This window comes from Suricata suricatta, chromosome 13 (genome assembly GCF_006229205.1).
Source record: "Suricata suricatta isolate VVHF042 chromosome 13, meerkat_22Aug2017_6uvM2_HiC, whole genome shotgun sequence".
NCBI lineage: Eukaryota > Metazoa > Chordata > Mammalia > Carnivora > Herpestidae > Suricata > Suricata suricatta.
Window position 1 is genome coordinate 51,631,891 of NC_043712.1, and position 14,167 is coordinate 51,646,057.

At 36.9% G+C, this 14,167-nt stretch overlaps 1 protein-coding gene across 1 annotated transcript in view; it reads right to left on the bottom strand.

Moving 5' to 3' along the window:
• The window catches only part of CCDC171 (coiled-coil domain containing 171), a 287,055-nt gene that overhangs the window by 40,297 nt on the left and 232,591 nt on the right, over window positions 1-14,167 (bottom strand). The window contains exon 26 of the mRNA XM_029919663.1: window positions 4,775-4,927. Within this exon, the coding sequence (XP_029775523.1) occupies window positions 4,775-4,927 (153 nt within the window). The remainder of the gene's footprint in view (window positions 1-4,774; window positions 4,928-14,167) is intronic.

Genomic DNA, 14,167 nt, shown 5'->3' on the forward strand with positions numbered 1-14,167 from the left:
CCATTTCCAAATGGAAAGAATCTAGGAATTGTCTCTCACATCATGTGAGATAATTGTTTCTTCATGCTACAGCCAAAATGATCTTTTTAAAAAACCAAATCTGAGCATGTCACTCCTTCTTTAAAGTTTTCGAATGACTTTTCCTTTACTCTTCTTTTAAAGACAGTTTTATTTTTTATTTTTTTGGTATAGTTTATTATTAAATTGGTTTCCATATAAAACTCAGTGTTCTTCCCCACAAGTGCCCCCCTCCATGACCATCACCTCCCTTCCCTCCTCCCCCTCCCACTTCAGCCCTTGGTTTGTTTTCACTATTCAAGAGTCTCTCATGATTTGCGTCCCTCTCTCCCCAACTCTCTTTCCCCCTTCCCCTCCCTATGGTTCTCTGTTAGGTTTCTCCTGCTCTCCTGTTACACCTATGAGTGAGAACAAATGGTATCTGTCCTTCTCTGCCTGACTTACTTTGCTTAGCATGACACTCTCGAGGTCCATCTACTTTGCTACAAATGGCCTTACTCTTAAGACAAGGACCACAAAGTCTGACTTCTGTCCTTCTCTCTAGCCCATTCTTATCTCACTCAAGTCACTCTTGTCTCTGCTGTCTTTATTCCACCCACACTGGTATTTCTCAATTTCTTCCTTCCATCATAGAGCCTTGTAGATGTTCTCACACACCCCCTGCTTACCGGTACACTGCTCTCTTCCTGCATAACTCCTACCAAGTGTTCAGATATTAACTCAAGCATCGCTGACCCTGAAAAGGCTTTGCCAATCCCTTAGTCTAGGGTAGGCCCATTTGTTTTAAGAAAAACTCTCCTTTGTGCTTTCAGTTCTTTCCTCTCAAGGCACTTATCCTGGTTAGTAATTATACATCAGTGTAATTATATGAAAATAATCTCTTCTGCTACGGGATTTTAAGTTCATGAGAGCAAGAATTGTCTGTTTGGGTTCACACAATATCACTAGGACCAGAATTGTGCCTGCTATAGAGTAGATGCTGAATAAATATTGAACTAATGGATAAAAAATTAAAAACAATAATACAAAGCAGAATTCCAGTAAGTAGAGACCAGAGAGCCAAAGAAGGAAGTCGATAAGTGAAAAAAAAGATGAGTGCTTAAAGAAGTAAGTAGTTAAAAGCTTCATATGTTACAGAAAGATGAAAAGGCATGAGAAGGAACATGGCATTAAAAGGCATGGATACAGAACAAGCAGAAAATTATTTGTGATCGTTGAGAAAATAGTTTCAATGGAATGATAGACTCAGAAGCCAGAGAGCAGCAAAGTTGAGGAATAAATGGAGATGAGCATATAGAAGCAAGGAGACCACTTTTCGAGAATGTGTCAATGAGAAGGGAAAAACAGCCTGTAGAAAGGGCAGAGAGCTCAGTCACTGGACCATTCTGACAGTGACCACAGAGGAGGAATTACAAGCTCCAGGCCATATTAGGAGGCAGATCAAAATGACAGGGTTGGCAGCTGAAGATGGGAGGTTAGTAAATAATCTTTTAATCCAATTACTTTCTCTCAAGATAATGGTGATAAAAATACTAGCTAACTTCTTTTTCTTTTTAGACTAACTACTATGAGCAAAGCCAAGTCTAAAGTACTTCAACACTTCTCTCTAGAGCCCCCAGCATCTCTGTTAGGAGTAGGATGATGAGTCTCTACATTTTACAGGTGAAAACTCTACTTAGCCACACAATTTGCAATTGACAAAACTGAAATTAAATCCACTGTTATTGACTTCTATGGCACACACTATTGATTCCTAATTCCTTTGTCCCTTGACTCGTTATAGCTAGGAGTGTTCACATGACCCATTTCTAGACAATTGCAAATAAGTGGAAATATGTTTGGAGTTTCCTTGGAAAGCTTTTCCTTTTTAAAAAAATAAATATGTGGATATATTTTTATATACTTAATATCTATTCTCTATTAAATTTCTTTAAAATTTACAAGTATTTAAATTAAATTTATGTAAAATATAAATATTTAAATTGTTTTTAAAGGAAAAACCTTCCAAGGCTTTATTGTAAAACAGATATTGCAGGGCTATCCCATTCTTCCAACTTGAATATGATCGTAAATCCTAGAGCTGGCTGATGTTTTATGACAATGAGGGAATAGCAGAGAAATCACAGAGAAGTTGAACCACCAACTGCCACAGGACACCAGACTCCTACTACTTCTTGCTATTGTGGGAAAAAAAAGAACACAAAGAACCTGGATTTTCTTAAGTCATGTCGGTCAGGTTTTCTGTTGTTTACACTTGATGGTATTCCTAATGGATATCATTCCATGCTTCTATCTACCAAACTGTATAACCTCTTATCTATGAAATACAGCAACTGAGGCTCTTCTCCTCAGAGAGTTCTTAAGGAGTTCAAGTGTGAAAAAGCATATGTAAATATGTTAGAAAATAAAATCATTATACTAATTTATTACTTCAAAAATAGTAATTTTCAACTAAGGAAAGAGACCAGGGAGTAAAGAGCCTATAGAGATATAGGATTGGGCAGTGTTCTCCTAGAAAGACAGATTGTCACTGCCTGGGAGATTTTTCACATTACACATGTCCCCTTTTGAGAATCATTGCTAGGGTGAACCCCCTCTTACAAATAAAATGGTGAGCATATCCTCACAGATGTGTTCAGAAGGGGAAAAGGCAGAGGAGTTGAGTTTTATGATGGCAGTGAGGCACATTTTCATTAAGACATTAGTAGAACAATGATTGATAAAATAATTTATTGAACCCATGGGGAAACAATCCTACCTTATCAAGTTTGGCCTTTCTTAAAATAAAAGTAATTGGGGTACCTGGGTGGCTCAGTTAAGCATCTGACTTTAGCTCAGGTCATGATCTCATGGTTCATGGGTTCGAGCTCCATGTGGGGCTCTGTGCTGACAGCTAGCTCAGAGCCTGGAGCCTGCTTCATATTCTGTGTCTCCCTCTCTCTCTGACCCTCCCCTGCTCATGCTGTCTCTCTCTCTCTCAAAAATAAGTAAAAAAATAAAAATAAAGTAATTATTTTTATATGAATAACAGTAACAAACAATAAATAATTGTATGACCCAACAAAGCTGACATAGCTTAGTATAATGAAATACTAACCAATGGAACCAGAGAGTTCACAGGAAGAAATGTGAATAGGCTTCCGAGAAAGGCTAAAATAAATTTACAATACTCAATTTTTAAAATAAGTTTCCTCTTTAATTTCTCTTGTTGGAGATCAAATTTACTACTCTCTCATTAAGAAATTAACAAAGTCATTTTAAAAAACTGAACTTGGGGCACTCCGGTAGCTCAGTTGGTGAAGCACCTGACTCTTGGTTTGGGCTCAGATCATGATCTCACAGTTCGTGGGTTCAAGTCCCACACTGGGCTCCATGCTGTCAGTACCTAGCCTGTTTGGGATTCTGTCTCCTCCCTCTCTCTCTCTCTGCCCCTCTCTTGCTTTTGTTTACTTTCTCTCTCTCTCTACATAAATAAGTTAAATAAACTTAAAAAATAAATAAATAAAAATTAAACTCAACATCTCAGGTCCCAAATAATTGGTTTGGTCATTTATTGGATGATGTACTAGTATTTTCACTCAATAAGCATCGGTTAAACACCTACTATGGGCCAAAAGGCTCTTGTCTCTAGAGCAAAGAGGAAATTGCAGTGAAGAAATACCCAAATTGCTTGTCTCCATGGAACTTATATTCTATGAGGGAAAGGAACAAACAGAAAGGAAATAAACAAAATGCAATTTAGGTCAATCAATAAGAAGTGCTAGAGTGAAATAAAGCAAGGAAGGTAGAAAGTAGGTAGGCAACATGCAGCGAGAATGAGACAGAGTCTGGGGGTGGGGGAAGGCTGGTGGCTGCAGTCTTCAGTACTATGGTCATAAAGGTTTCATTGGGATGCAAACACTTGAGCTGTGATCTGACAGAGCTGAAGAACTAACCCATAGTCACGCAGCTAATTGCTTTAATGCTAACTCTTTTTCTGTTGAACACATCACTGGAAGAGGGTCAATCACTGAATGGCAAAATGATACCGTTTTTCCTTACAAGTCACCCTGATCCATCATAATCAAACCAAAAAAGGAAAAAAGACATTCCAATGATCGATAACCTTCTGAATCCCACTGTTGATATATCTGACTTTGGAGAAAAAGTTTAAGTGCTTATTTTATTCCCTTATTCACTTTTTGATACTCCCCAAACACATACTTCACATGTAGAAAATTTTGTTTAGTCTTCACTGAGCCCAAATTTCATCATGGGCTAAAATTTTAAGACATAAAATGGCTGCTGAAACAGAATTTTAATCATCTAGATGAATCACAACACGCATCTTTAGCTAGGCATGTATTATGGATAAGTCTAGTTTTCTACAGAGAATAATCACATGTTCTAATTACCATTTTGGTTATACGCATAATTAATAATATTCTGTCTTAATGGGACATGCTGAATCTTCAGACAGTTGCAAGCTTTAACTATGCATACTGCCAAATCCAACTGTCAGCTACACTAGCAAACACAAAGGAATCCTGATGTCATGTTTTAGCATTGATAAAAGTACGCATATCTTTATACATGATACAATGGAAAAATTAATTGCCTTTCTTTCTTTAAAATCTTCTCCACACTAATAATTTTACATTGCTTGATTGATCATTTACCCTAAATTATATATATTGGTGAGTGATCTTATGAGCCATAAAGACAGGAATGTAATGTGACCCAGGACACAAAGAAAAAAGAATATCGTGGGACTTACTGATTGTAAACTTTCATTTTCGCGTAAACAAGCTGTGTGAAGTTCCGATTTCAACGTTGCAATGTGACTTCGATGAGATGTCATCTCCTTCTCTAATGTAGCAATTCTAGTGCTTGCTAGCTGGTAGACATCCACGAAACTTTTAATCATAGCCTTAAGAAATAAATATAATGTCACATATAATTCAAATAAAGCTGTCCCCAAAGAAGAATTTCCATAATTTGAAAGCAAAATCATTAAAATTTTAAAATAAACAACTTTTCATCTTTCTTTAAAATGGGAAAGCTAAACCTCACATTTTAAATTGAGAACAGTGACTATACTATTTTAAGAAAGTTTGGGAGAAAAATAATTGAGATTTATTTTCCAGAGTATATATTTAAATAAGATGTACTTTGATCTATTGTGCTTAAAATGTAGAAGGCAATTGTTAAAGATGGCATACTTATTTGCTTTGTAATTTGACCTAAATTTCAATCTTAAGACACACAATAGGTGGATACTTTAAAATAAGCTGAGTTAGTAAAGTTTTCAGTCCACCAAAAAAACCCCAAAAGGAGATGAAATAATCCTGTAATTTGTATAAGAACAAATAATGTGATTCCTGTATTGTACCAAAAGCATAATTATGTTCATTCATATGATAGAGGATTGCTCTTGTATTCAACTATGTATAATAACATAAATAACACAAGCAAGTTTTTCTCCCCCTGAATAAATTATATTTGGGTGATTGTTAGACCTCTGTATTACATTTTATTCATATTTCATAGACATTTTCTTCTAAAGCAGCTAGTAGTGAATTTTGAGTCCAAGAACACTACCAGACCTTTTTTTAAAAAGTCTTTTGAAATACTTCAAATATAGCAAAAATCAAATATTTCAAAGACATGTTCAGACATAGTGTTATGTTATTTACAAGAAAAAAAATGTTCTAACCACAGCAACATATTAGTAAAATGATAGACAGTCTGAGAATTTCCAAATTATATTCAATCTGAAGGGTCTGATTTGGAAAAGCTTTGAGAAATGAGATATTTGAGCAATTCCAAATGCACATGAAATAATAATTTGGTGAACAAAGAGTAAAAAACAATGTACACAATGTCTGAGAAACAGAAGTACATTAACCATTTGTTGGTAACAGTAAGAAGATTCATACCTTTTTGCCTAATAAATTCCTATTTGCCCTAAAACATTAAGCTCAGACACCATCTTTTTCAGGAAGCCTCTTTTGAACCCAAAGGCACTGTTAAGTTTTACTCTGGCCCTGTGTGGGCCCCTCATGCTTGCTTCTACTATAACGTTAACTGCTTTAGCAGAAATAATACTAGTTTACATGTTTATCTTTATTAGACTGAGGAGTTCCTAAAGCCAGATCCTATACCTAATCTCTATATCACCATGGATGTTAGTGGCCCACAGTGACCCCTTGTTTGAATGAATGACTGAATGAATGTAAAACTGGAAAACACAAAAAACCACAAGTTGAAGCTATATGTTGGCATAAAATGCCTTATAGGAAAGGATGAAGATATTTGGGGAAATATAATCTTAGCACTCTAATGTATAAATTATTAACTATACTTTGTTCAAATCGAAAAAAGAAGCGAAAGCATGGCTACAGGCACAAAAGGATAGGTAGGATACACAGAAGAGAATGCTATTACCCAACACTGAATAAGCAATGGTATGACTTCATGTGTGAGAACATCTCTACCTTACTTTGAGTTATCTCAAGGTGAGCTTATAGCTAATACTAACACAAAATATTTCCCTGGGTTTCAAAAGTAGATAAAAATCAGAAACTATAAAACCATATCTGCTTCTTCTCATGCCAAGTCTCTCTCCACTCTTATAAATTTACTTAACTCCACCATTGAGATGGTGGAACCAGAAATCACAAATCCTCTCCTTGCTCTGCCACCTACTCAGCTTTACGCTGCTGGGCAATGCCACATCATCTCTCTGGGCTTCCATTTTATCCCTCCACAAAATGGGAAGAAGGGTCACTTGCTTGTCTATTTCCCACCTGTTGTAAGGCTCAGATAATTAAAAATCTAAGATAAAGTCATTCTCTCGATCCTTCAACTACATTGCATCCATGTAAAAGAGTCCTTTAAAAATGGTAAACTACTGAAATTCATTGTAATTTACTATTGATTTACTTTTATTTTTATTTTTGATGTTTATTTGTTTTTGAGAGAGGGAGAGACAGAGTGTGAGTGGGGGAGGGTCAGAGAGAGAGAGAGACACAGAATCTGAAGCAGGCTCCAGGCTCTGAGCTGTCAGCACAGAGCCCAGTGCAGGGCTCGAACTCATAAACAGCAAGATCATGACTTGAACAGAAGTCGGACACTTAACCAGCTGAGCTACCCAGGAGCCCCTTTTCTGTTTTTAAACTCTCCACTAAGATCTTGATGAGACAATCAGTGCTAGGTGGTTTGTATACATATGTTCTTATTATATAAGGATCTAAAATGTATAAACAGCATAAAAAGATGTGTAAGTGCTTAATGAATAAAAAAAGTATTTTTCTATCAGTAATATGCTCCTGGATTATAATTTCACTGTGAGTCACAACAGAACTGGCCTCCAACATTTAAGGGGAAAAAGCTCAACATTTAAAAAGTTATCCTATTTCCTAAATTTAGAGAAACATATTTCATGAATTCTCATGTACATGATACCCTTATATAAATTACATTCCTTCAAAACTCTTTAAAAAAATAAAATACTTTTTTGAGAAGTTACATCTAAATTTTCATATGGTAGATGGAACAAAAGTTATAATTATTTTGGCTCCTTCCTTGACCTACTTTCAACTAACTAAACCTACTTTTAAATAACTAATTTGTAATATTCAGTGCAGTATTAAGAAAAACCACATATTACTTCTTTCAAACACTAAAAAGAATATAATAATAAACCATTTTTGCATAGGATTTAGAACATTAAGCATTTAAAATCCTTTTTTTTTTTAATTTGAGAGAAAGAGCACAAGAGAGAGGGGCAGAGGGAGAGAGAATTTCTTTTTTAATGTTTGTTTATTTTGAGAGAGAGAAGGGAGAGAGTACACGTGTGAGCAGGGGAGCGGCAGAGAGAGGAGGAGAGAGAGAATTCCAAGCAGGCTCTGCGCTGTCAGCATGGAGCCCCACATGGGGGGTGGGTCCCATACACCATGAGATCATGACCTGAGCGAAAATCAAGAGTTAGATGCTCAACAGACTCAACCACCCAGACACCCCTAAGATCTTTTAAAGCAGCATTTTGTTTAAGAGATGAAGCAGGTATTTTACAACACATATATGATGTCTTTTCAGAGCAACAAGGAACAGTGGCAAATACAGCAAGCATGTTTCACGGTATCGGTAGGTATAAAATCTACTCCAACCTTCTAAAATGAAAATCTCCTTCAGAACTGAAAGGTATGGTGGGGGTGGGGGTGGTCAGTGAAATCGCAGGTATTGAAAGAAGCACCAGATCTTCTGAAGAATAAAGAATGTTAACTTCCAATATTAAAAGGTGATTCAAACTATGTAATAAAGGATTCCAGTGGAAATCAATCTCTTTAATAGAAAGAAAGGTGTCAAGTCGGTAGAATAAGTGGAAATGACAGTCTGGATCAACTAAGGGGGTGGGGGGGGGTGGGGAGCGGCTGATGAGTCCAGCATCAATCTCCCCAGGTCTAAGCCTTCACAACACACCTCTCCCCCATATTAAAACGTCACACCACGCGACATTAGCGAACGATGACGCACGGCACGATACTACATATAGCATGCCCCGCACTGGAGAATGCATCCCGGGTCATCTTCAGCCCTGGGGATTTGGACCCTGCGTCTCAGTGGGGCTTATCTAGTTACATGAGAAACAGAACAAAAGGCAGTTTCTGGACAAGAATAGCCTTTTCTTTCAGAGATAATCTCGAGTGTTTATAATCAACACAAGATGAGAGAAGCCAAACAAAATTCTACCTCTTATCCATTTTAGGGAGAAGTGTAAGTGCTTTAGTATACAAAAAATGCTGAACTCCAAATAGGTGACTGTCACTTGAGCACGAGAATATTATTTATATAACTCGTTATGTATGTATTATGTAATTTAGACTGACTTCAAAATTGAATTTCAGGGGAAATGGGGTCCTTGGGAATCTTACGTCAGGAGGAGAAATTAGTGGAAAATGTCATATAAGACCTAGATGCCAAAATAGTAAATCTTTTACTTACATTTTTTAGTAAGTAACTGAGAGGCAAAAACCTCAGATATTTCACTTTAAATATAGCTATAGATATATTTCATTTCCATATACTATATAAAGTGAATATACCATGTAAAATACCAAATATGTGAAATATAAAAAATACTTCCTATCTTTTTTTCTTTTGAGAGAGAGAGAGAGAGAGAGAGAGAGAGAGAGAGCGAGGAAATGAGCAGGGGGAAGCCACAGGAGAGGAGCAGAGGGAGAAAGAGACAGAGTGAGCGAGAATGTTAAGCAGGCTCCATCCTCAGTGAGGAGCCCAAGCAGGGCTTGATCCCACAACCCTGGGACCATGACCTGAGCCAAAATCAAGAGTCAGATGCAGAACCAACTCAACCACTCCAGGCGCCCCTCAAGCATAAAGAATTTCAGAGGCCAATGAATATATACTTCCTAACAACAAAACTTCCCACTGATAATAAAACAGTTCTATTTATGATGTCATTCTTGTTAGTTTTTCCTTAAATTCCAGTTAATTAACATACAGTATTATATTAGTTTCAAGTGTACAATATAGTGATTTAACACTTCCATACATCATCCAGTGCTCACCACAGGTGCACCCCTTAATCACCCATTTAGCCCATCCCCCCACCTCCCCTCCAACAACCCTCAGTTTGTTCTCTATATGTAAGAGTCTTTTATGGTTTGCCTCCTCTCTGTTTTTATCTTATTTTATTTTTCCTTCCCTTCCCCTATGTTCATCTGTTTTATTTTTTAAAGTCCACATATGAATGAAATCATATATTTGGCTTTCTCTGATTAACTTATTTCATTTAGCATAATACACTCTAGTTCCACCTATGTTGTTACAAATGGCAAGACTTCATTCTTTTTGTGGCTGAGTAATATTCCATTGTGTAGATATACCACATTTTCTTTATCCACTCATCAGTTGATGGACATTAGGGTTCTTTCCATAATTTCGCTATTGTTGATAGTGCTGCTATAAACATTGGGGTGTATATGCCCCTTTGAATCAGCATTTTGTATCCCTTAGATAAACACCTAGTAGTGCAATTGCTGAGTCATAAGGTAGTTTTTTTTTTTTAACTTTTGGAAGAACTCCACACTGTTTTTCAGAGTGGCTGCATCAGGTTTGCATTCATAACAACAGTGCAAAAGGGTCAGAGAGGGTTTTTAAAATAATTTTCTAAATAGCATGTTTTTAATAGACACTTGTCACAAAAGAGAAGGACTGCAGATTTGCAACGCAAGTGCATTCAAGGTAGAACTTCTTTCCTTAAATTTGTAGAATGGAGGTCTCTGGTTCCTTGTTGGCTGTCAGCCAGCGTCACTCTTGGTTCCTAGAGACTGCCTTCATGTTGTTGCTGGCTGATCCCCTCCTTTCTCAACACGGCTCTTTGCTTTTCTCCAGGCCAGCAACAGAGCATCTCCCTCACTTCACCTTCTTTTAAAAGGCTCACCTGATTAGCTCAGACTCTTCCCTTACTGGTCTTGCCTACCCTCAAAAGAAGGAGATTAATAACATGGTGCATGTACAACCAAGAGGAAGGGAAGGGTCTTAATGGGCCATCTGAGAATTCTGATTATCATACCCTATACAAAAGTTAATTCAAAATTGACCATGGACTTAAATGTAAAACATAAAACTATAAAACCCTTAAGGAAAAAATAGAAGAAAATCTTCGGTGTCTTCGGGCATGGTGAAGAGATACTGAAAGCATAACCCATAAAAGAAAAAAAAATACTGAACTTCACCTGAATTTCACCAAAAGATCTTGTTACTAAGGTTAAAAGAAAACTACACTTAGAGAAAATATTTGCAAACCACATATCTGATAAAGAACTCGTTTCTAGCATTTTTTTAAAAAAACTCTCAAAACTCAATAGTAAAAGACAAACATTCCAATTAGAAAATGAGCAAGAGACATTAAGATACATTTTTACCAAAGAGACCATAACAGATCTTACATCTTCATATTAAAACATTTTCAAAATCACCAGCCATTAGAGAATGAAAAGAAGCATAGTGAGGTATTACTCCACATCTATGAGTCTGGCTTAAAAAAGAAACTGTGACATCAAAAGGTGACAAGGAAGCAGAGAAACTGGAACTCTCCTACATTCTAGCAAGAATGAAAATGGGACAGCCACTCTGGAAAACCTTTGGCGATTTCTTTAAAAATTAAGCATACATTACATTTGGCCCAGAAATCATAGTGTTGGGCCCTTTTTCTAAAGAAATAAAAAAAAAATTTGTTCACACAAAAATCTGTATGTGAATGCTCATGTACAACTTTAAATGTAAGAGCCCAAAGTTGGAAACATCCACGCTGTTCTTCAACGAGTAAATGGTTACACACAGTGTGGGACATCTATACGTCATTACAACAGAAAGGAACTAACTACTGATAGATACAACTTGGATGGATTCAAGGGCATTATGCTGAATGGGGGGAAAAGTCAATCACAAAAGATCACATTCAGTAGGATTTCATGTCTTTATCACTGACAAAATTATAGAGACAGAAAACATTTCATGGTTACCAGGGTGTAGGGATGATTTCAGCAGAGAGCCCGAAATGTCTCTGAAATGGTTAGCTAATGGAAATCTCTGTGGTGATGCAATAGTCCTGCATCTTGAGTGTGGTGTCCTGCATCTTGAGTGTGGTGTGGCCACACAAATACCCGCATGTGATAAAATGTCACTGAACTATACATACACACTGTACTGATGTTTTTTTTCTAGTTTTATATTGTACTGAAGTTAAGTAGGATGTACTGTGGGGGAAACTGGGTGAAGGGCACTATTTTTGCAACTTCCTGTGAATCTATAATTATTTCAAAATACAAAGGTAAAATAAAAGCAAAGCAAAGTACATATGCATGTGTATAGGATGCTAGTGCTTCACTCAAAGGGTTATAAATACAAATTTAATTGCATATCTACACATATTTTAGAAACAAACAAGAGAAGAATAAAACTTCTTCCAAAACTTTTAAATGATATTGGCAAAGGCCTGGACTAGATCTTCTTAGATCTTAACCAGTCTTCTGCCTATAACTCCCAGAGACTCTTCAAGCAGACACGTGACTAAGAAAACCTAGGATTTTGCTTATCACATTCAACCTGAGAGGATGTCAGACAACTGTCTGTACTTGTTCGCTGACTGTCACAGCAAGGATGGCTATTCTGGGGCCAGACTACAGCCTATGACCTCAAAGTAGTCAATGCAATGAGGGGCATTTGCACCCAGCTCTAGTCTCCACTCAAAGTCAACCCCACGCCTGCCCCAGAGTAGGCCAAGGATGGAGGTGAACCCCGCACTCTTCCACCAGGAATCACTGAATGAGTTGGGATACATGGGAGTCAATAAAGCCTAGGTTTGATCAAATCTTTGCCCAAACGTGTTCTTGCTTCCTTCATAGTTCCCACACTGCAAGGCTCACCGGGACCCAGTCCTAGCAACAGCAGCTATTATGTGCCAAACATTACAGTATGAGCTTTGCATATGCTTCTAATCCTGGCAATAACCCTCTAAGGACTCATATTATCTCTACTTTACAGATCAGGAAACCAAGGCTCAGTGATGTTCTGAGCACCTTATCCAAGGTCACCTAGCGCATCAAGAATGAAACTGAGATTCCAATTCATGCCTGTTCAATTCCAGAGCCCATGCTCATTCCATATGTTGCAAGTTTCCCGGCAATGTTTTACATTGGTTTGGTGGGGTTTTTGGTTTGTTTGGTTTTGGCCATCTATCATACAAAGTTTCTTAGACCAGCAGAATAAATCTAAGCTCTCCAAGTTTCAAATAATTGCACAGCTAGTCTATTACAACATTCATTTAAGTGTCAACTTAATCCATGCTCTTTCCTCTATTGATAGAAAAAGTACAAAAGAAAATCCCCCCTTGAATTTTGCTATGAAACCAGAATTTTCAAAGATCTCAAACTCAATAATTATTATACTACAACAGAACAACCAATTTTCATTTATATAATGGAAATACTTATTTCAAGTAAAGGAGCTTCAGATAGTATTTTCTTAAGGACTTCATTCATTCTCTAGAATGAGTTCAATAAACATTTGCCACAAATTAATGAATCCCTCTTCTGTCCTAATATGTTACATAATTTCTACACTGCCCCCCCAAAACCTCTGCATTCTAGAAAAATGTCATTTAAAAGAAGGCTGTGAGTCCATTTTAATGAGAAAAAACTTAAGTTTACAAATTAAAGCAGATCTATTATTTTGAAAAATGAGAAATCTTGGAAAAACAACTACTAGTGTGTTTAATCAACATGTACATAAAATGGCAATGTATTTTGTATCTCACAGTATCCTGACTTAGGGATCTGATGTTATCAAGTGAAAGATATCAGAAGAAAAATACCAAGACCTCAAAAGACCAATATCCTAAATGCTATCCACCCAGAATTAGTTCTTCTGACTCACCAATTCTCATTCCAAATGAGATCCATGCATACTGGACATATGCATGGATGGAACAGGACTCCAAGAAGTTCTATTTCATTTCCATTTTACCTGCTAAGACTAGGGAAGGCTTTTATCTTTCATATCCGGGAAATTACCTGGTAGAAAAATGACCTTCCATTCATGTAGAAACTAGGATTTTGGTGAACCAAGTTTTTCCCCTCTCTCTCATACAAGACACTTTCCCATTCGTGGACAGCCTCATTCTGACCCTAGATGTTCTAGGGGTTTGTTTGCATGTACTAGAATTACTCTGTTTCCTTTGAAGACTAGCTTGGGTCCCTGCCATCCACTTAAGATTATATGCTCCTATTTATTTAGTACAGGGCATGATTAAAAACGTGTGTAACTAGATATTTAATGCAACATACATACTGACACTGAAATGCTCCATTGTGATGATGGTGACAATGATAAGGATAGTAAATGTGTCAGGTTATTAGGAGAAAACAATTGTGTGGCAAATATACATTCTCCTTAGTCGAGAACAACTAAAGAGAAAATAGAATGAATTGACTCCATTATTGCATATAGCTCAGGTATGTTTTGTGGCTGTTATCATATATAAGAAAAAGAGAATATCAAAGTTCATTTTCCCCTTTTTGCCATTTGAAACGGCCCCGCACTTGACTTACGCCATCACTCAAAATTTTTACTGGCACCACTTTGA